Here is a 23,814-nt window from a genome sequence, read left to right as displayed (position 1 = left end):
GCCACTCCCACTTGTGCAACTTTTAGTGAATGATGGATTCTGATACCAAGGTCCTTTTCTTCATCTATCTGTTGTAAGGTTGTGCTGTCAATGTTGTAGTTGTGATGTGGATTATTATGCTTCACATGCAAGGTCCTGCATTTATCGACATTACAGAGCATTAAAGGGGGACCTGTCCTGAGGTCCCCGAACCTGAACCTGTCATGTGACATGTACCTGTTGAAGACGGGGGATGGAACAAGGCTGGCTTTGCTCCAATAATCCTGGATCACGTGCTTTTCAGAATGTTTCATCATCATGCACAACGCTAAAAACACATACATTTCCTCATTTGTCGTGTCTTTCCAACGTGTCATGCGAGAGGCAGGTAAAATGCCAGAGTCAATGAGGCTGTGAGCATATCTGTTCATCTCTGCAATGAGATGGTCCATGAATTCCTGATCAAAATGTGCCATAAAATAATCTATTTCAGCCATATCACCACTAGTATAGGGGAACAACGGTGTCACACCAACATCGGTACAGTACCATCATACGTTGGAATTTATGGGACAAAAATCTCACAATCCTCCCACACAAGTTTTGGTTTTGGGGCCAACACCACCATGAGCACCAAAAACACAGCATCGACGTCTTGTGCTAGACTTGTGTATAGGTATGCCAGGAGACGAGAGTGTTCTTCACAGTGAAGGCCTGTCACGAACACCTGATGTCGAGGGAACACTGTCATCATTGTCCTCTGGCCGCGTGACATGCTGGCACTTGCCTCAGTGTGTTGCTGGGGCAGCAAAAGTAACTAGTAACACCATCACTGCTTGTACTTGCATCATCAACACTGCTTGTATTGGAGCCTATGTCACTGAATCCTGAGAATGATTTATCAAATGTAGTACAGTATCACCAAATAAACTCACATCAGGGATCACACAAGGTGATGATGACTCTAACAGTGTTGATCCAGGGCAGTGAGGCAGGCTGGGCAAGGCGCGTGTATGGTACACACTCATGACATCGTCCACCTTGGCTTTCCCTTCACTCGTGTCCGACCTCTGTGTTAGGTCTTTTTCAGGACTGTAGTCTAAATTGTCATCCATGGGTCCATCATACAATATGTCATGTATTTGGTCCTCTGAGAGTCGTTTTGCTGGACCGTGGCTGACCGTGGACTCATAGGTCGTAGCTCCTAGATGATGCGTCAGACATGGTTACTTCCTTGAAACCCAGGCTCCCCATGGTCCTGGGGCATGCTGGAAATTTTTTTCAAAATGGGAGATGATTACTGGAGGCCTCAGGCATCTATTTCATACCTGCGTCACCACGTGCCAGTTTTGAATCGTATGCTATACCTATAAGATCCCCGAGGCACGTTGTGCACCACCCGCGAGAGCCTCAAGACGTGTTGCGCAGTGCACTGGTTAAGCTGAATTATATCCCTTAGCTCCAGTATTTTTTATCTCACTCCATCTATGTTGGTATATACAATTTTCAGGAACCTGTTCCCTTTCTCTTTATCCTTTACTTTCCCTTCCTCTAATGATTTTGTTGCTTTGTTTTTTATGGTCTACTTCAATAGCTTTCTAGTCCCTAACACTGTAGGAAAAAAAAATCTTTCTTTGTTTCTATTTCCATTTAGACGTTTCGCTTCATCAAAGTTTATTTTCAGCTTTTCTCTGTCTTCCTTTGAAAATTCTTGTCCTACTGATCAAAGTTTGCCTTCCTCATCACACTGGAATTTCCTGACTTGTCTAAGCACTTCTGTCATTTGTTTACCTCCATTAAATGTCACCCCTTACGGGGCAATTTTTGTCTTTCTCATTTTCCTATCCTCCTAAAATCACTGACATTTTCCTTTGAAAATGGTGCGAGCTAGATTGCCCTACCTCCTCCCCTCGTTTGGGGAGAGGAGAGAGGCAGACTGGGTCAGCCCACTGCTCTGCTCTCGACCACCATAATAATGGTAAAAACCACCAACCCCCCCCCCCACTCTCTGGGGGAGAAAGGGTGTCAGGGAGCCACTGGGGCTCACCCATTGATTGGCATTTCATTACATTCAATGCTGGTTTTTTGAGTGGAATTCTTGCGGCTCCCTGAAGCTACCTACCCATAGAAAAGAAAAACAAAGGGGGACTAGTCAGGAAGGCGAGAGCATTGCAAATATCACAATGGTGGGAAGATAGAACACCATGAGCTTAGCTCTCATCCTGTAACAACACTTGGACAATAACAAAGAAGAAACCACGAGACATGACTCGTGGCCACACAAGGCCGACAAGAAGGAGGAAAATTTACAAGATACCAGGTTACCAGCAATACAAACAAGCAAGAAATAATTATACAGCTATGAGGAGAGAGCCAGAAAAAACTTTGAGAAAGGGTTAGCAGAGGAATGTAAAACAGAACCAGGCATATTCTATAAATTTATTAAAAGTAGGTTGCATGTAAAGCATAAAATTCAGAGGTTGAAAATGGAGTACAGATTGTCGAAAAATGAATAGGAAATGTATGATACACTAAAGGAACAGTTCCAAAGTGTGTTTGTAGCAAAATTAGGTTTTCAGAGAACCAGACACAATATGGATTTCAGAGAACAACAGAGTACAGTCTAAAGAAGTGCTTAGAGATGAAGTAGAAAAAATTTTCAAGGTGTTAGATAGGGAAGATAAAGAGACTTAGACAATTTTTAAGTCCTTCAAGATGACCAAAACACAACTGCATGGAGTAACACTTGGCAGATGTAATTCAATGTGAACAAATGCCATGTTATGGAATGTGGAACAGGAGAAAATAGGTCACACACAACCTAAAAATTATGTGAAAATGCATTAAAGAACTCTGACAAAGAGATTAGGGGTGGTTCTGGATGGTAAACTGTCACTAGAGGACCACAAAACGGACAATGTGTGAGGAGCCTATGCTATGCTTTCCAACTTAAGAATCACTTTTGATTCAAGGATGTGAAATATTAAAGAAACTGTTCATGACTTTTGTGAGACCAAATTTGAAATAAGCAGCAGCTGTACGGTGCCCATATCTCAAGAAGCACCTCAATGAACTGGAAAGGGTGCAAATACATGCTAGTAAATGGCTTCCATAACTGAAAAACATTAGCTACAGGGAGAGGCAAGAGGTGTTAAATATGTGAACGCTATAAGATAAAAGGAAAAGAGGCAATATGATAACTAGATAAAAATAATAACAGGAATCAACAAAATAGACAAAGAGGAATGTTTAAAAAGTCATAGATTCAAACTAAGGAAACAAAGATGTCGAAAAAATATAGGAAATTTATCTTTCACAGGGTGGGAAATGGTTGGAAGAGGTGAGAAGGCGGTGGAGGCCAAAACCGTCAGTAGTTTCAAAGCGTTATGTGACAGAGCACTGAGGAAAAGTGGCACAACGAGTGTATCTCTCATCCTGCAAATACACTTACATAATTACACTTAAGCAATTACACACACACAGGAATGCATACATACTTTATATACAAATTTATTCTGTGTAGACTTACCCAAAAAATATATACAGTATATATTATTCAATGCATTTATTATATTTGACAATATGATTTTAATGAAAATCTGAACACACACAACCATCTATATATGATAGTGAGGATAAGAAGAAAGATGAGTGTGTTTATTCCAATATTTGCTTCAAGTAGCAACACTAATCATTCAGTGATAATATTTGCTCACATTGTATCAACTCTCAGTATATATTTATCAGTTTCTACAATTAACCAAGAAATGCAGAGCATTAACTTATCTGAGTTGTAATGTTCATATATAATGCAAAACAATTTTAGATATGATGGTCATGGAAAAATTCAAATGTTTGGAGTATTATTTCTCTTGAAAAGCAAATCGATGCATGACTGTTGTCATATCAGCATATTTAAAAAATACACTATTTTAATTAAAATACATTCCTGTTGAAGAACAGACCAAGGCAAGACTGCTGCCTGTTATAACCTTACATATAACAAGAATTATGAAGAGACAAGTTAATCTTGAAGAAATAGAGAAAGAAACATCAGCGGTATATGCACATCACTGAACAGTATGATAACTACATCACCTCACCTTCCCTGAGAAAGAAGCAACTGTAAGAGCTTAAAGTTAGAGAAGAACCAACTGTGATACCTTTCATTACAATGACAGATAAATGTTGACCCCTTAATGACTAAAGGCAGCATGTGCCCTGGAAAGTAGAGCACACACACGGAATAATACATCAAAAGCTACGGTTGTTGACATTAAGAAAAAGAGATATACAGTACTGTATAGAACAAACAGATCCTAGATGTTGAAAATTATTATGTGGAATATTACAGGTCATTCAGAAGACAAAATTAATACAAATATTGTAAACTGTATGTTAACCCTCAGTGTGGCTATGAAAATAGCTACCCCTGCCTTTGATGGGGAAAAAATAATTTACTTCTACTTTCTAATGAAATTGTAGACATGTATTGAAAAATATGAAAAAGTCATATCTGCCATTATTTGGCCAGGCAAGCGTTCAACATCCTTCTGGCATTCGTCACCCTTGCGGTATGTATATTCAAAAGGTGTATATGTGTATGTGTATACGGAAATGTGTATACCCAAGCAAAAAGAAAACCAAACAAATATATACAGTGAAGATCTTTTTTGTTGAGCCAGGCAAGTCCTACATGCAACAATTATTATATGATGATAGGAGCCAGAGTTGAAGTTGGTGTGACTAAAGTGTAGTACATTGTGGCCTCCCATGACTGCTGCAAGACACTGCTAAGCTATTGGAACCATATGGGCAGCATCAGAATTCAAACACTGACATGAGATTACATCATCATATGATGATCACCACATTGTATAAGCTATTGGAACAATAAGGTTTCAATTTAACCATATGGAACCAATGTGGTTCCTCACTTATATAGCTAAGCTATTGGAAACTTATGGGCAGCATCAGAACTGAAACACTGACATGAGATTACATCATCATATAATGATCACCATATTGCATCATCAATGCATCATGATAATAGCACTTTGAGGGTTAAAGGAAAATTTAATGTATTGTATTTACATTTATCAATGTAATATATAAATATATTCTGGTATACAGTAACTTAATATTGTCAGCGAGTCACTTTAACAACAAGTTGATCTATCATACAGTATTGGTGATGCCATAGATAATGTGCTGGATGAATATTAAAAATACCAAAATATGTCAACTTGCACAGTACTTAATCCAAGGTACAAGGCATACAAAATGTGACTGATAAACAATAAAAGATGGCAATATGTTCCAAATACACAATGTAACAACTTTTGTTCTTGGTAAGTGATATTATTTATCGTTTATGCCGCTAAACTATTCTTTAAATATCAACTATTATTCCCCTCTAACTATGGTTTGACCTTTGCCTCACACAGTATAGAGAAGACGTTTTGAAAGTACTTGAACAGTGCCAACTCCTTATCCAGAGTTATGATACACTGTTTCAAAAGTTGGCAGCCTTCAGGTACCTTTCAAGATGTCTTTTGTAAGCTGTCCGAGGCAAAAATCAAAACAAAGTTTAAGAGAAATAATAGCCATTTTCCTTATATGGAGGCTCAAGCAATCACAGAATAACACTTAATATCCAGAAACAAAGAAGTTACACGACATTTGCTAAAAGCCACAAACTATCCGTCACTTTATGGAGATTTAGTATTTAAAAGAAAGAAAGAAAGAAAGGGGGAGGGAGGTAGGGAGGGAAGAAGGGGAGAGGGGGGGGAGGGGGAGGGAGAGGGGGGGGGAGGGGGAGGGAGAGGGAGGAGGGAGAGGGAGGAGGGAGGGAGAGGGAGGGAGAGGGAGGGAGGGAGGGAGGGAGGAGGGAGAGGGAGGGAGGGAGGGAGGGAGGGAGGGAGGGAGGGAGGGAGGGAGGGAGGGAGGAGGAGGGAGGAGGAGGGAGGGAGAGAGACACAGAGAGAGAGTTCCAAAGTTCTAAAGTGTGTTATACAAAATGAAATCTTCAGAGAACCAGACACAATAAGATTTCCAGAGAACAACATAGAGCGGATAGAGGTGTCTAGAGATGAAGTGGAAAATATGCTAAAGGAGCTCAGTAAGCACAAAGCAGCTGGCCCAGATGGCGTTTCACCATGGGTTCTGAGAGAATGTGCTTCTGAGCTCAGCATTCCACTTCACCTGATCTTTCAGGCATCCCTGTGTACAGGAATCGTAGCAGATGTGTGGAAACAGGCTAACATAGTTCCAATCTACAAAAGTAGCAGCAGGGAAGACCCCCTCAATTATAGACCTGTATCATTGACAAGTGTAATAGTGAAAGTATTGGAAAACTAATCAAAATTAAATGGGTAGAACACTTGGAGAGAAATGATATAATATCAGACAGACAGTATGGTTTACGATCTGGAAGATCCTGTGTATCGAATTTACTCAGTTTCTATGATCGAGCCACAGAAATATTACAGGAAAGAGATGGTTGGGTTGACTGCATCTATCTGGACCTAAAAAAGGTTTTCTAGATAGAAAACTATCACCTGAGGACCACATAAAGAATATTGTGCAAGGAGCCTATGCTATGCTTTCTAACTTCAGAATTGCTTCTAAATACACGGATGGCGATATACTAAAGAAATTGTTCACGACTTTTGTTAGGCCAAAGCTAGAATATGCAGCTGTTGTGTGGTACCCATATCTTAAGAAGCACATCAACAAACTGGAAAAGGTGCAAAGACATGCTACTAAGTGGCTCCCAGAACTGAAGGGCAAGAGCTATGAGGAGAGGTTAGAAGCATTAAATATGCCAAAACTAGAAGACAGAAGAAAAAGAGGTGATATGATCACTACGTACAAAATAGTAACAGGAATTGATATAATCGACAGGGAAGACTTCCTGAGACCTGGAACTTCAAGAACAAGAGGTCATAGATTTAAACTAGCTGAACACAGATGCCGAAGAAATATAAGAAAATTCACCTTCGCAAATAGAGTGGTAGACGGTTGGAACAAGTTAAGTGAGAAGGTGGTGGAGGCCAAGACCGTCAGTAGTTTCAAAGCGTTATATGACAAAGAGTGCTGGGAAGACGGGACACCACGAGCGTAGCTCTCATCCTGTAACTATACTTAGGTAATTACACTTAGGTAATTACACATACACACACACACACACACAGTGTAGATATGATAGAGCCCAATAGGCTCAGGAATCTGTACACCTGTGATTGACGGTTGAGAGGCGGGACCAAAAAGCCAGAGCTCAACCCCCGCAAACACAACTAGGTGAGTACACACACACACACACACACACACGCCGAAGAAATATAAGAAAATTCACTTTCGTAAACAGAGTGGTAGACGGTTGTAACAAGTTAGGTGAGAAGATGGTGGAGGCCAAGACTGTCAGTAGTTTCAAAGCATTATATGACAAAGAGTGCTGGGAAGACGGGACACCACGAGCGTAGCTCTGATCCTATAACTACACTTAGGTAATTACACACACACACACACACACACAAAGAGAGAGAGAGAGAGATAGGTACCTGGGAGTTAGACAGCTGCTACGGGCTGCTTCCTGGGGTGTGAATAACAAAACGGAGGCCTGGTCGAGTACCAGGGTGCGGGGACGCTAAGCCCCGAAATCATCATCTCAAGATAGCCTTTCTTCATAACTCTTGCTTTTCAGTTCTGGAATCTATTTGATAGCATGCATTTACACTTTTTCCAGTTTACTGATGTGCTTCTTGAGATATGGGCACTATACAACCACCAAACTTCAGAATCACAATTAACACTATCGCTCGCTTTAGACACCGATCACATCCATTTTTTTTCTCCCGAGTTGCAGCTGTGAACAAGACTTGCGTCCACTACAAAAAATATTTGTAGAGTATAAAATTCATTTTTTATCCGAGTGATCTCGGGATAGTTTCAAAATAAGCGTCTTTAAAATGCACACACTTTGAAGAAGGAAAGATGTAACACGAAACTTGATGTCAGAACACTTGAAAGATCATAAATACGTTTTTGGGTCTAAATTTTAAATTTTAAAATATTTGTTAAAATTCTATTTATTGTGCTATAATTATGGGACTAGTTTTAAAATGCGCGCCATTATATTGCAAACAATTTTATACCAAAACGAGCGAAGTAACATAAAATTTTATGTCAGAACACTGGAAATATATAAATAATTTAGATGATGAGTGTCCAAAATTAAAATATTTGTTTTAAACTCCAGTTATTGCTCTACTATTATGGGACTAGTTTTAAAATGCGCGCCTTTATTTTGCGAACAATTTGATACCAAAACGAGCGATGTAACAGGAAAATTGATGTTATCAAACTGAACGAGCATACACATTAGGTAGCGGTGTGCAAATTGGTGCTCGTTCACGGATAACTTTAGGCTTTTGCTGCGGGGAGTCTTGCCAGGCTTTTGGACATTATATGCATATACATCTGCAGGGAATTTAATTGCGAACACAATGATACCAAAACGAACGACATTGCACCAGAATTAAGGTGAGAAAACTGAAACGAGTATACACATTTAGGCGTTGCCACATGCTCGCCCACACCATTAGCCTCATGACGTCAAAGTCTGCTGAGCGTGCATGGCGCCGGCGATACTGTTAATTACATGGATGGTGAAATACTAAAGAAATGTTAATGATTTCTGCAAGACAAAATTGGAATATGCTGTATTTGTAAAGTGTTCATATCTCAAGAAACACATCAATCAACTGTATAAAGTGCAAAGGCATGCTACAAAATGGCTTCTAGAACTGAAAAACAAATGGAGACACAAAATGTGTTAAATATGCCGAAACTAGAAGGCAGAAGCAAAAGAAGCAATATGATCACTAAATGCAACATAATTGCAACATTGCCAATTCCTGAAATTGGCAACCTCAAGAGCAAGAGGTCATAGATTCAAGCTAAGAAAACAAAGGTGTCGATAAAATATTAGAAAGTTTTCTTTTGCAGAGTGGTAGACAGTTAGAACAAGTTAAATAAAAACATTATGGAGGCCAAAACTGTCAGTAGTTTTAAAGTGTTATGTGACATAGAATGCTGGGAAGACAGGTCACTACGAGCGTAAATCTCATCCTGGAATTACTTTTAAGTAATTACACACACTCACAGCAATACAAATTTTGGTAAATAAATCAGAGATGAAATATATTAAACCTATACTACTATGGATTGAATGTACAAAATATGGACTGTTGAACCCAAAAACAAGCATTGAATGTAATGAAAAACAATGTCTGCCACCACCAAAGAAAAACATCCAGAAAGTCAGCAAAACAAAACAAACAGACTTTGCAGACGACTTTGTTAGAAATGAGACCAAAGCCTCAAAACAGCTAAAAGAACTTCCACAACAATGTAAACAAATTATCAAAAATTTGTGAAAATAATTCACCCCCACCTCCCCTTCATTAGGGAGGAGTGAGGCAGACCAGGTAAATCAGCTGCTCCACCACCTGTTGTTATGATGATGGAAACCATCCCGACGCCCTGAGGTTAGAAAGAGGGGGCGGAAGGGGGGGGGGGGAAGAGTTTGTCAGGAAGGCACCGGGTCTCACCCAGAAATTGGCATTTCATTACATTCAACTCTGGTTTTCTGGGGAAAGCTCCTTGTGAATCCCTGACGCTAATTACCCACGGAGAAGGAAGATAAAGGGCAATGACAAGAAAAGCAGAAGCACCGAAGGTATCAAGATAAAGAAGAGACCATTGGCTGCAATACATGATCCGAGGAACACGAGGCTGCCGAGGACCGGTAATGTCCACAAGATACCTGGCTGCAAGGACACAGTTTGACTGCCAAAAATACTGTTCCCAAATACTAGCCCAAGACATATGAGCAAAGACTGCCAAAAGAACAGCATACTTACACGTATCATTGGCATGAGGGTAGAACACATGCCGGCTAGACTTTATATGGGTGTCAATCCTTAACTGTAGCCTCTGTTTAACTCAACAGTAAAATGGGTACCTGGTTGTTAAACGATTTCATGATGTCATATTCCAGGGAACATAGGATTAAGGACCTGCCCGAAACGCTATGCGTACTAGTGGCTGTACAAGAATGTAACAACTCTTGTATATATAAAAACACTGCAGACGACCAAAGAAACACAAGCCCTGGAATAGAAAACCAGTGAAACCGGTTCAACCCACAAGGAGTCCACCAAAGCAGAACAGGTGTCACTAAGGTAGCGGCACAGAGCTGCTAAGAGCTGCAGCACATGATGCACCCCCAGCTGAACCAACCAAGCGTCCACCACCACAGGGCCCCTTCGGAAGCCAAGAGGCACTATCTTCGCCAAAAAAAGGAGGAGCCAGCTGTAAATGAACAAAGTGCCCACCAGGGCCAAAAGAAATAAAGCCCCAGAGCTAAGTACAGTATGAAGCTCCCCATGTGACAACCAGAAGTCAGAGAAGGCAAAGACAACGCTTTCTGAAAACAATCCCAGATCAAAGAAACCATCATAAGCTGAGCAGAAATTTAAATTTAAATTTAAATAAGTTTATTGAGGTATAAATACACACGAAGGTATGAGGTAGCTCAAGCTATTCTTACCCCCCTTCAGTACAATGTGTTCATATATAAATACACACACATCACAATCAACATACTGTATTACCGAACATTCTGAGAAATAAACATATATATTTCTTCCTTTACACATGCAGTTTGTTACCAGATGTACACACAAATACTTTTATTAATATGCAAGGTGACGCTTTACTTTTGCACGCAATAACGTCGGTAAGTTGGTACCATCAGGATGGTCGTCCTTTTTGAGTAATTTCATTTGTCCGTCTGGGAATTTGCGGTGGAATTCCGGGTCGTGGTACTGTTTCGTCAGTATGGTGAGGTCAATGTAGGAGTTCATGGAGGTGGCATGGACATACAGGGGGAGGGGGGGTCATTGTTGATGTCCTTCATGCTGATTATCCTGTTTCATTTGTGAGCCAGTTGTTGACTGGTGTTTTTCGTTACCATTGAACTCGCTGGATGCAATGTAGAGAACATAGGCGGTCCTTTTGTCATCACCCTGGTCTTTATCGTAGTTGGTCGCAAGGCCATTCTCGTCAGTGTCAGTGTTGGCTCTGGAGCGCCTTCTTGTGTTGGTTGTCGGAGTTATGGGTGGTTCGTCGTTGTCTTCAGAAGTGATGTCCTTGATGTTGGCAAGGGCAACCAGGGTGGGTGCCATTCCTGTTTCCTAACTGGTTGTGGGGCCAGCAGCTGGAAGAGCTGGAAGAAGGCTGCCAGGTACTGTCACCGTCGGCAGTCCATTTGCAGTGAGCAGTCGGGTTATGGTATGGACGTATAGGTTGACATCGTTGCCCCCCCAGTTTGTCAGCGAGGTGTAGAAGTACCAATAGCAGGGTGTTAGTGGTGGTAACTGCAGGCATGGTTGGTGGTAGTGAGGGTTGCAGACGTTATTTCAGCCGAGTGTGGCATCCCCTGGGATCAGGCAGTGGTGAGGTAGCGGCAGCTTCCCCAGATGTGATCATGGGCAAGACCAAAAATGCAGACGTGGGCGAGTTGTCAGGTCAAGGTGTGGCAGTGGCAGTTTTTTTCATCATCATCTTGATTTCCTCCTTCCTACAAGGGCAGTCAGGGAAGACAGCTGTATGTTGGTCGTTGCAGACGAGACATTTCTGGTGGGTGGCTGTGCAGACGTGTAGTGGTGGTCCTCACCGCATATGGTTGCATTTCCGGTGCATGCAACATGCTCTTGCCGGTGAAGTGAGAATACTGGTAACACCTGAAGCATTGCTTCAGCTCCAAGTATCGTTCCTTCTTCATTAGATTGGGTCGTGTGTTGATTCCGAAGCATCGGAATCCCCCGTTTGTGGCGAGGTTGGCCGCGGCTGCTATGATGAAGGACATCGTTAAGGTCGGGCGCTGGGTCTCGTTGCTAGTGATGAATTTTACCATGGTAACTGTCATGGCAGGGTTTCCCGAGATGATGCTGGCGATGATATCGGTGATGTCGTAGTCCATAATCCATGAGCTGACCCTCTAGGCAAAAACTGTACGAGCAGCTACGTAACATCGTGGTAGAGTGAGAATAAGGTTGACGGCATGTAGAGCTGCCAATGTAGGGGTCGAGAACAGCTTCTCAAGGTCACCTTCGCAGGAGAAAAGCAGTGTCGCACCATCAAGGGTGTCGGTTATGTCGGCAGGTGAGACTTGGGTAGAGGTATTGATTGTCTGGAGTATTTCAGCTCTGATGAGAACCTGGTTTTCCCAAAAGTGTACTTTAATCTTATGCATCATAGTACAGATGGCCCTATACCATAGATGCTTAGGCTGGCAACTTGTCCCAAATGCTACTTCCATTACAGGTCGCAGTAGCATTGAATGTTCTGTGGAATGGCAGAGAGGACACAATCACTCCTGCTGGCAGCTGTGGTGCTGAGCTGAGCAGACGAAGGAAAAGAAAGAACCTGGTCAAGGGACTGGACAGGCTCAGGAGACGCATGAGCATGCCGGAGGTGAAACAATGCACGAGAAAGCTTTGTGAAATGGGGCAGAAGTGGCATCGACCCCCAAAAGCAAGCTGGAGCAACTCTGCCAACACAGTACAACAAAAAGTGACAAAAAGTATTTGGCATAAGATGCCAATCAAAGAAAAGTGAAGATAGGACAGAACGAACCTGCACAGACACCGAGGAACAATGACGAAGGGACACAAAGTGATGGAAGGAATGTCAAGAAATCTCATACCATCACTGGGAGGAAGATCGCAGGTGGCATACCTATAATCCAGCCACCTGATCATCATAGAGATGGTGATACACATACATAAAAAATTTCCGACACAAAAAGCAGAGGAGGTGGTCAAAACAGCGAAGTACATCAATGGCCCTACCCTCTGAAAGACGAGTCATGGAAAATGCTTAGGTTCGGACACCAAGCAAGCAGGACCTGAAACCGAGGTTGCACCAGCCACCAAGGAGCCAGAAAGATGACCCTGAGCCCAGTAGGACTCTAATCACGCTGAGAACCCAGAGCAACAGCCAGACTTGGGAAAAGAAGTACTTCAACTTCCATCTGGACCAGTCCAGCCAAAAGGCATCTACTACTACAGCCTCATGGTCGGGGAACTGTGCTGCCTAAAGGGGAAGATGCTGAGACCATGCTGACACAAAGAGGTCAACGTCCAGGCATCCAAACGCCAGGTAAAGCCACAGTAAGCAGGCGGCATAGACAGTCCACTCCATGGAGATGGGAACAAACTGGGACAGACTGTCGACCAGGATGTTGAACACTCCCTGAATGTGAACGGCATGAAGAATCAAACCCTGAGAACCCGGCAGGTGCACTACTCGAAGGGACCTGCTTCAAAGAGACAGGGACCTAAGAGAATCCCCTCCCCCAGGTTGACAATGAACCATGGTGGAACAGTCCTAATACAGCCAGATCACAGAGTCCAGAGAATTAAAGTCTCCACAGCACCAACCACACAGCTGTAAACTCCCAAACTGTACTGGCAACTTTGCAAGGGTGGAGGAAGACCACAGGGAACCAAACCCCAAAAATCCTGAAGAGGAAGCTGGAGATGCATCAATGAGTGTAGGGCCTCCAGAGTCCACACCCAGCGATCGCGAAAGTGGCAAAAGGGGCTGTCCCAAAGAAACCTGAACAGCCTCAGAAGCAAAACTCTGCCCAAGGGATAAAGAAAAAGGGTGAAGCTCAGGCAACCACACAACTGCCCGAGCAATTGCCGAATCACCCTGTGCCTGCTCAATACCAAAAGATGGTGGCGCTGCAGCTGGAGCAAGGCTGCTGGAGGCAGGGAGAGCAACACAAACTGAGAGTCTGAAACAAGGCCCAACCAAATCCAAACCTGGAATGGAACCAACTGGGGCTTCCACCAGATCACCAAGAACCCGAATCTGACGAACTGGGAAAGAACCACATCATTGGCTGGGAGCCCACACCAGCCAGTTTTCAAGTAGGCCAACACACAAACACCCTCACAACAGGAGAGAGGAAAAGGGAGAAGAGGAGATGAGAGCCACGACTCATGCTGAGTCCAAAAACTGGGCCAGCACGGTCTGCTGACATGCGAGACAGAAGGGGAAAAACAAGACTACCACCTTGAAGAGGATTGGAGCATACAGCTGGAGGAGAACCACCGATGCAGCTGTTGCAGAACCCAAAATCTCCGCAACAGAAACCTCACCATGCACCCCAACGTCCTCTGTGAGCCATTCAGTAAGAAGCCAGCAAGAGAGGCTGCAGTCTCATGTCTATCCAAGCAAAGCTCCAGGAGGTTCAAGAAGTGAAAACACGGAATCTAAGTGTGAATGAGTAAAAATCTTTCAGTCATCTGTAACCATCGTGGCCGACAACCGAGGGACTTAAGCATGAAGCTGCACAAGATCTACACCACATGAAAGGGCAGGACCAAGAAGGCAGGAAGTGAGAGGCTCAAAAGAGCCCCCCAGAACACCTGCAACACAGGAGACACACTTGCCACTCAAGCATGTGTGATGACAGAAATCGATCCATGCCCCTTGGGTAAACAAAGGACAGTCTGCTAGCCAAGATGAATCTGGAACCTCAGAACGCACCCGAAATGAGAAAGAAAGACCGAACTCAAAAGAGGCCGCGTTCATCACAGAAGAGGAATCCGGGTTGCACAGGAGATACACACAAGGGCCTTTTTGAGCCACTGCCAGGGGACTTGAAGGCAGGAAACCTCCAGAAGGATGAAATTGAAAACAAAGGCACTAGGAAAGAAACCCTGAGGGAAGCCGAACCAATATTGAAGGCGGACAGGGAGGTGGGATGAGAAAACCTCACCCCGCAGCAATAAAAGACCCCTCTGCAGAAGGCACCAGAGGCCACTAAGGGTCAAACGGGACGCAAGGGCCTAACTCCGACTCCCCCCCCCCCCAAGCCCCAGGTACTGCAGAAGAGGGCCCCAGAACAGAGCCAACATCCACACCCCACCTCCCAGGAAAGAAAAGCAGAGTCCAAGGCCTCAGAAGATGGGGCCGGCTGGTAAGACCCAGAAGCCTCAGCAAGAACAGTAGGCTCAACTGACTCTGTGCTCAAGTCAAGAGTGTTAAACCCTGGATTTGCCCAAGCCAGATCCTGCACTAAACCCTGCCCTGACTCCAAAACCTTCAGACCATTCAGGGCCAGAAGGAGAAGGGTGTACCACACCTGCTGGGGAAGAAAGATGAGGTGCAGACAGAATCACAGTTGAGTTAACCAACATCTCCAAATCCGAGACCCTAACACAAAGCGGAGCAAATCCAGGGCATGTAACCGGACACACAACTTAGACCACAGCAACACAGAAAATTGCAACTTCAAAGTGGATGCTGCCAGATAACCAGGAACTAGGGTATCTGGAGGGTGGGTAATGAGAGTAACGTGCAAGGAACAATGCTCACACGACACAGGGTTACCTGAAGCATACCTGGAGAGAAACCCACTTGGGTTTTCCCAGGAACTGCAGGGTGAGTGTTTCCTGAAGGTATGCTCAGGCATTAATTAACCCTTAAGATGCTAAGGGGTCCTGAGAATATTTACACCCCTGTGCACAAGAAAAAAAAATCTAAATTTTTTGTTCGTCTTCTAAACATGTTAATTTGTGTCCCCTGAGCACAGGAAAAATAATAAAAAATTCTATTGTACTTACCAATGACCTAATTGAGCCGACAAGTTGGCCGATGACGTCACAGAGAGTGAGCGCTCAAGGGTGATGTGTCAGGGAGCCATCACTCATGGCGGCTCAGGCGGCCCGAGTTGCCGCAAATTTATTTTCGTGGCATTATTTACAGTATCTATGGCATATTTTACAATAATTTTTTTTCGCTAGTATTGTTCCAATTATTATCACTAGATGTTGTATTATAATAAAACTGGTATAAATTCACTATGCTCTCACATATTAGTGTCACAAATATGCCCACCAAAATAGTATAGTTTACAGGAAATATACAATGTATTTGTTTTTTTTTCAATATAAACACTAAAATTAACTGATATGTACATTTATTTACAAAAGTATTACACATTTAGTAGTCCTGAAGACTGTGATACTGTGTGAAACAGTCGATATGGCACAGAGGGACTGCACACGCTTCACACCATGTCAACACCAATTTACGTTTCTGTGGCCTCATTTTGGGGCTGGAACACACAACGCACCGACGTTGGCCTGCTGCACGCGCTCCAGTTGGTGGTAATTTCTCGATTTGGTGTACCAGAAAGGCCTCTCTGCCTCCCTGTAAACGAGCCTAGGTGCAGGAGCATGGTTCAATATTGGGTCCCAAATGGGTCTTTGTATGCCAGGGGTGTCTTTGCTAAACTAACCTAGTAACTGTTTCACAACTTGAAAACTAAATGAACGGAAATATGGTTTTCTACCTGTTTTCACAAGACACATGTTGTAACTGTTCAGCGTTGTTATGTCAATAAGGTAGAAAATCATTTTCTTTGTCCACTTCACTGTTTTCCGTACACACTCTACAGCACTCACCATCATGTCACATTTATCGAGTAAACGCATGTTGATGTTGTAGTCCATCACACAATCTGGCTTATATATTATTTGCTTTGTTGTTCTGTTCACCTTGCCACTGTCCACCATTGTACCAGGGTGAATGGTGGTCAACATGTTCACTTCACGTTTGTCTTTCCACTGCACTGAAAGTATTGCACCACTTTTTCTTACCTCACAATCACCTACTTGCATAGCAGTGTCAAACACAGGCATTTCCCTTCGTTTTGGCTCTACTGTGCCACACACTCCAGTTTTATTATCAAGCAAGAACCTGGTTAGTATGGGACTGGTATAATAGTTATCTGTGTACAATATGTGGCCCTTGTTCAGATATGGTGCAAGCAGTGCCTTCACCACACTACCTGAGAAGCCATGTTGGTCACTAACAGGAATATCTACATTTGTAGCGGAATACAGTATCATGTGTAACACCATTCTGATTCACAGTCACAAAGCACAAAGAATTTCAATCCAAATCATTGCCATTTAGAGGGAATATACTGTTTGAAGGCAGCATGTCCTTTGGAAAGAACAAGGGATTCATCAATAACCAGTTTCTGAGCTGGTACGTAGTAATCTCGGAACTTTCCAATCAGGTCATTTAGCATGTGCCTCACCCTCCAAAGCCTATCATCCTGTCTTTCGTCTGCATTATTTGCAAAATGAAGGCACTGCAGGATCAACAGAAATCTGTCTCGGGACATATATTTCCCGAACAATGGTGTTGGAACAGCGTTGTCTTTGCTCCAATAATGTGATATTACGTGTTTCACACAATGTTTCATCAACATACAAATTGCGAAAAACACATACAGTTCACCTACAGTCGTTTCTTTCCAACGCTGTAGTCGTGAAAATTTTTATACCTCACCTTCATTGAGATCAGCCGCAAGTCTGTTCGTTTCGTGAACAATATGTTTTATGAGCGGCTCATCGAAATATGCAGTAAAGAAGTCCATTTCATTCATTTCGTCACCTGTATCAGGGAAAAGATCTGTAATTCCCCCATCTCTAATGTCAAAGTCGGGAATTTGTGGAACAAAATCTTCCCCATCACTCCACACAAATAAACCTGCTGTCTTCCGAGAGCCATTAGCTGCACCACGGCGAGGAATCCGGGGACCAGGAGCTGAAGCAGGTCTAGCAACAGTAGGGGCAGGAAGGGTCGATGAGGGAAAAGTATTGGAACATAAGGGGATTTGTTCCTCATTGTCATCATTTTGTTCCATGCAGTGGCGCTTGGCTGGGCGGCGAAACTTGTACTAGCACTAACAGGCGTGGCAAAACTATTCTCAGATTCCACATTACTAAAACCAGAGAATGATTCACCTGTTTCAGACTCGTCGATCATATCATAATCTTGCAATGGAATACTTGCTTGGGCACGAAGTGGTGTTGAGTAGTAGCGAGTGACTCTCGTGGCATCCTCACCCCTTGTGGCACCAACATGCTCACCCTTACTATCAATGGTTTCTATTTCCTCTGGCTGTGTATAGTCCTCATCTATATCCGAGTCGTCAATATCAGGTTCGTCAATGTCTTTGAACAATTCATTGGCTATTTCGTCTTCGGTCAAAGACTGCGCGCCGCCAGCTTGAAACACCCCCATCCTGAGGTAAGAAAGACAGCTCATCACAACTGGCTTACCTGAAGGGTGAAAGTCACCATAAGCGAGAAGACCCCCTAAGGGAGTGAAATCCCGAACACTCGAAGGAAGATAACTCAGACAGAGCAAGGGCAGCACTTAAGAAGTGCATAGGGAAGGTAACCCAGGACACATGCAGCTCAAGTACACTAAACTTCTGGCTCACTCTGCACAACTGTGTATAAGAAAAACCACAAAGGCAAAACTCCATTTAGTCTAAGATAGGAGACCGGACACGCTGAGAGGATGACCAGGCATAATACACATCAAGAACTGGTGGTGTAGTAGCCGGCTGACTCGGTTTGCCTCCCTCCTTTCCCCTAACGAGGGGGTGAAAGAAGGTAGGGTGAACTGGCTCATGTTAGTTTCACAAATAATTTATTGTTTGTTTACATTGTTGTAGAGTTCTTTTGGCTGTTTTGAGGCTGCAATCTCATGTCTAACCAAGCAGTGGTCTGTTTTGCTTCATTGACTCTCTGAATGCCTTTCCTTGGTGGTGGTAGACATGAATAAATTTACATAAAATTTTTCATAAGTGCTGCTGCTCCCTGCACCTCTCTGAGGGAGCAGGTTCTAACTCGTAGTCCCTGATGTGCCAAAGAATAACTCCGCAATTGATGGCACCTTGTAGTCTGGCACTATATCAGACAGAGTAGCTTCAGGGAGCCACTTGGGCTCACCCAAAACGTCCATATTTTGTACTAGTGATTTTGTAGAGCATGCAAGAAAGAATGCCATGCCTAAACCTTTTCTAGGCATAGTATGGTACACATATACAGTAATATACTTTATTGGGCAAAGTATAGTACACACATAATATACTTTATTAGGTCTAAGATTGTGTATACTTGGCCTAGGATTACTTATTTTATCCTAGGACAGGTTAGGCTGTAGTTTTTGTTGTATCCTTTAGTTTACTCTATAAGAGCTCTGCAATCTGAATTCTGATATACCAAATCTTTGGATAATCAAAATGAATTTGTATTGTGTTCCTCATGCACAGGTGAATGGCAGTAAGCAGGTAGATGAAAATGAGAGGGTAAATGGTGGGAGCAACCAGGTAGTGGGTACAACACTCTGCAAATTTTTTAATTTTTGGACGTTACTGGTAAGAAACTTGTCTAGCTACCCTGCTTGTCAAACTCAAATGGTGGTGGGGCCCATATGTTTCTGAACCTGGATTCATAAAGCAGTCACACATATACTTACAAAAGTATACATCTTTTCTCAATCTTTGAGGGCTTTGGTTACATTTATTAAACAGTTTACAAGCATGAAAACTTCCCAATTAACTGTTTCTATTGTTATAAACAGCCTCCTGGTACTTCGGAGTTCATTAACTTTTTAATAATTGTAAACAAAGCCGCCAAAGATTGAGAAAAGATGTACAGGTTCGTAAGTGCTTGGGTAACTGCTTTATGAATCCGGAGTCCAGATTACCAAGTGCAGAGAGTAGTACAAAATATAAACTTTTGTGCAACTGTGCATAATTTGTACATCCTATCAATATTAGCTATAGGTACTATAATTTTTGGGGATGGGTTGAATATAGAGTACAGTATTATATATCTAATGGTTTAAATAGGCCTTATAGTTCTCCCTTGCTCAACAAGTAAACTCAGATTTTATAATATCTCTCTTTCATGTCACTTCACACCTGAGATCCAGAGGATGCATTAATTTTAGAACAGCTTTCTCAAGTACTAAAGTGAATATAAGAATCTCCAGTTTCCATCCTCAAAAACAGCAGATCTTTGTTACATGGAAACATTGAGATTCCTTCAGGTTACAGGATAATGAAGCAGCAGTTTGCACATGACTTAATGGATATTGTATGGTACATCAAGCAGAGACCATTTTTAATCCATTTTCTCTCTTTCCTTAGGAATAACTTATCTACACAAAATCTGTATCACTAATAATACAAATCTGGTACAAGATCAGTAGCAAGGAAGTTATTTTAAAGACATGTAGGTCACTTCTAAAAATGATTCGCCAATCATATTTTCAGTATAGTTGTCTTTGTTAAGCTTGTATTTCTTGCCACTGTTGAAAATATAACATTTTGATATGCTTTTGCATCAAATACATTTTGGTTCAATACTTTCTCTATGCCTACATTAAATATATAAATTCATAACTTAATTTCAGGATTACTGCATATCTTTTTCTATGGAATAATTTGTAAGACATAAAAAGACTGCTATGATACTACAACAAGAATTATCAACATAGTCTGACTAAAATGACAATGAATTTTTTTTAAATAGCCGACATAAATAATAATTTTTTGTTAGAATACTTTTGTATGGTACACACTTTTCAATAATAAACAAAGTAAAACAGGCATTAGAAAACCAATGAAAAATTTATACAATCCTTGTAAATGATTCGGTAAAACTTTGGATAACCACAGAAAAAAAATTATGTTGTTAACAAGCTAAAGTAAGCCATCTAAAATGAGGATGACATCTGCTGAAAGAGAATGATGTAACCCATGCCTTGAATGATGATGGACCAGTCAGTGACAAGTTACCAACTGCCAACTTCCTCAGTTTTATTCTAGTCCCCTGAGTAAAGAATGCAAAATCTCTTAAAAATGCTGCTATGATACTTTATAAATGAACTTAGAAACTGAGCATAAAGCTATCCTATTCACTGCTTTGTATAGGTAATATAAACTGGAAGAAACACCATATTACCTGCTACTGTATTAACTTGGAAATGACCCATAGCGTAATCTTAACACAGCATCTGCATCACATATGTATTTGCCTGTGGAGAAGAACATGTTATAATATAATCAATGTTTAAACATTTTTGAAAATATATATAGCAAAGCTGAAATATGTAGAGAACACTACTAAACTAAGTGAAAGAGGTCCATAAAAAATTATTATGATAGCCCTATATGATGAATAATAAAGAGACTGGTTAAAGTTAGAGATAAGTCCAAGCAGAAGAGGCTATATTACACATAGATCTTTAATATATTCCTTGACATCTGATTTCCAGTGGGAACTTCTCAAAGTGGAGAAGCACTCATGCAGGATTTTCCCAAAGTATTTCAATCACCTTCAAGTATTGAAGATTCTAAAGTAATCAAAACATATATTGAATAATTAAAAAAAAAATCTGCCACTTTCACTTACGTGATGCTACCACCACTTGCTTTCACTGAAAAACAATGTATGGAAAAGCTGAGGATAGCCACATGAGTCATGCGAATGGGAAAGTAAGAAATTTAGAAAAAACCAGCGTTGAATGTAATGAAACGCCATTTTCTGGGTGAGACCCGGAGGCTCCCCGGAGCTTTACCAGGCTGATATGCTAATGTCAGACTTTGGCATCAGTCATGTGTATGGAGTTCTAGGGCCTACCGGGGACCACGGCCAGAATGCACTTCTCAGCCTACTATGCAAGGCCCGATTTGCCTAATAAGCCAAGTTTTCATGAATTAATGTTTTTTCGACTATCTAATCTACCTAACCTAACCTAACTTTTTCGGCTACGTAAGCTAACCTAACCTATAAAGATAGGTTAGGTTAGGTTAGGTAGGGTTGGTTAGGTTCGGTCATATATCTACGTTAATTTTAACTCCAATAAAAAAAATTGACCTTATACATAATGAAATGGATTGCTTTATCATTTCATAAGAAAAAAATTAGAGAAAATATATTAATTCAGAAAAACTAAATATATATATATATATATATATATATATATATATATATATATATATATATATATATATATATATATATATATATATATATATATATATATATTATATATATATATATATATATATATATATATATATATATATATTATATATATATATATATATATATATATATATATATATATATATTATATATATATATATATATATATATATATATATATATATATATATTATATATATATATATATATATATATATATATATATATATACAGAGCACCACTTGGTTTCCGAACCCCTTGGGGACGAGACCCGTCGGTTAACATGTAAGTTCGTATACGAGAAATAGAGGGGAAAAAATAAACTAGAAATGTAAAAAGAAATTTTTCCAAAAAATTTATGAAAAAAACTCTAGGGGAAAAAATCGTCAGGTTCATGGCGTAAATGCGACCGTGTTTTGTTTGTACTCATCAATAAGTGAAGTCCTGATCCGCTTTATAAAAGTCCTTAATTGTTCCTAACTGATTATTAAGACGTCTGGCAAACATCCTCTGGATGTTTCCTGCCAGCCTGCAGGCACATCCTGCCTAAAATATACGATGATGTACTGTACATTTAAGAAACAAATCTGGGTCACAGGTCTGTGGAGTGTGGCTAGGCTTACGGAGTCAGCCGGTCCCTCCCCCACCACCAACACACCTCCCCCTCTCCCCCCACCACCGACACACCTCCCCCTCTCCCCCCACCACCGACACACCTCCCCCTCTCCCCCCACCACCGACACACCTCCCCCTCTCCCCCCACCACCGACACACCTCCCCCTCTCCCCCCACCACCGACACACCTCCCCCTCTCCCCCCACCACCGACACACCACCCCCACCCCCCACCCCAAACCCATACACACACACACACACACACTCTCAAAGGTCACGTGGTTCACAGTTCACTTCAACACCCATATATCGCTTCCTGCCTGCCTGCCTCCTTCCCAGCCTGCCAGCCTGCTTCCTTCCCAGCCTGCCTCCTTCCCAGCCTGCCTCCTTCCCAGCCTGCCTCCTTCCCAGCCTGCCAGCCTGCCTCCTTCCCAGCCTGCCTCCTTCCCAGCCTGCCAGCCTGCTTCCTTCCCAGCCTGCCTCCTTCCCAGCCTGCCTGTCTGCCTCCTTCCCAGCCTGCCAGCCTGCCTCCTTCCCAGCCTGCCAGCCTGCTTCCTTCCCAGCCTGCCTCCTTCCCAGCCTGCCTCCTTCCCAGCCTGCCTCCTTCCCAGCCTGCCAGCCTGCTTCCTTCCCAGCCTGCCTCCTTCCCAGCCTGCCTCCTTCCCAGCCTGCCTCCTTCCCAGCCTGCCTCCTTCCCAGCCTGCCTCCTTCCCACCTTGGAGAGAATGCAGGCCTGCCTCCTTCCCAGCCTGCCAGCCTGCCTCCCTCCCAGCCTGCCTCCTTCCCAGCCTGCCAGCCTGCCTCCTTCCCAGCCTGCCAGCCTGCCTCCTTCCCAGCCTGCCAGCCTGCCTCCTTCCCAGCCTGCCAGCCTGCCTCCTTCCCAGCCTGCCAGCCTGCCTCCTTCCCAGCCTGCCAGCCTGCCTCCTTCCCAGCCTGCCAGCCTGCTTCCTTCCCAGCCTGCCTGCCTGCCTCCTTCCCAGCCTGCCAGCCTGCTTCCTTCCCAGCCTGCCTCCTTCCCAGCCTGCCTCCTTCCCAGCCTGCCAGCCTGCCTCCTTCCCAGCCTGCCAGCCAGCCTGCCTGCCAGCCTGCTTCCTTTCCAGCCAGCCTGCCTCCCCCCCTGCCATCATGCTAACGGGTAGTGTGTGTTAGGCTTATCTTCGGGAATGAGCCGGTCTCACCCCCACCACCAACAAACCACCCGCCCCCCCTACATCCCATCTCTCAAGGTCACGCGGTTCAACCGCGTGACTACCACTCACTCCCTGCCTGCAAGC

At 42.8% G+C, this 23,814-nt stretch overlaps 1 protein-coding gene across 12 annotated transcripts in view; it reads right to left on the bottom strand.

Annotated features, from left to right (window-relative positions):
• LOC123757546 (F-BAR domain only protein 2) overlaps positions 1–23,814 on the bottom strand; it is a 375,820-nt gene that overhangs the window by 6,955 nt on the left and 345,051 nt on the right. For 6 of the 12 annotated variants that reach the window (XM_069329477.1, XM_069329478.1, XM_069329474.1 and 3 more), the window contains one exon: positions 18,354–20,973. In XM_069329477.1, coding sequence (XP_069185578.1) covers positions 20,912–20,973 — 62 coding nt within the window. In that variant the 3' untranslated portion in view covers positions 18,354–20,911. Of the gene's footprint in view, positions 1–5,905; positions 18,164–18,353; positions 20,974–23,814 lie in introns of those variants that run through there. The other 6 variants (XR_011229389.1, XR_011229388.1, XM_069329471.1 and 3 more) reach the window with 3 other exon arrangements.

The sequence above is a fragment of the Procambarus clarkii genome, chromosome 22 (assembly GCF_040958095.1).
Source record: "Procambarus clarkii isolate CNS0578487 chromosome 22, FALCON_Pclarkii_2.0, whole genome shotgun sequence".
In the NCBI taxonomy this organism is placed as follows: domain Eukaryota; kingdom Metazoa; phylum Arthropoda; class Malacostraca; order Decapoda; family Cambaridae; genus Procambarus; species Procambarus clarkii.
The sequence above is the reverse complement of the archived record's forward strand: the minus strand, read 5'-3'. Positions and strand labels throughout refer to the sequence as shown.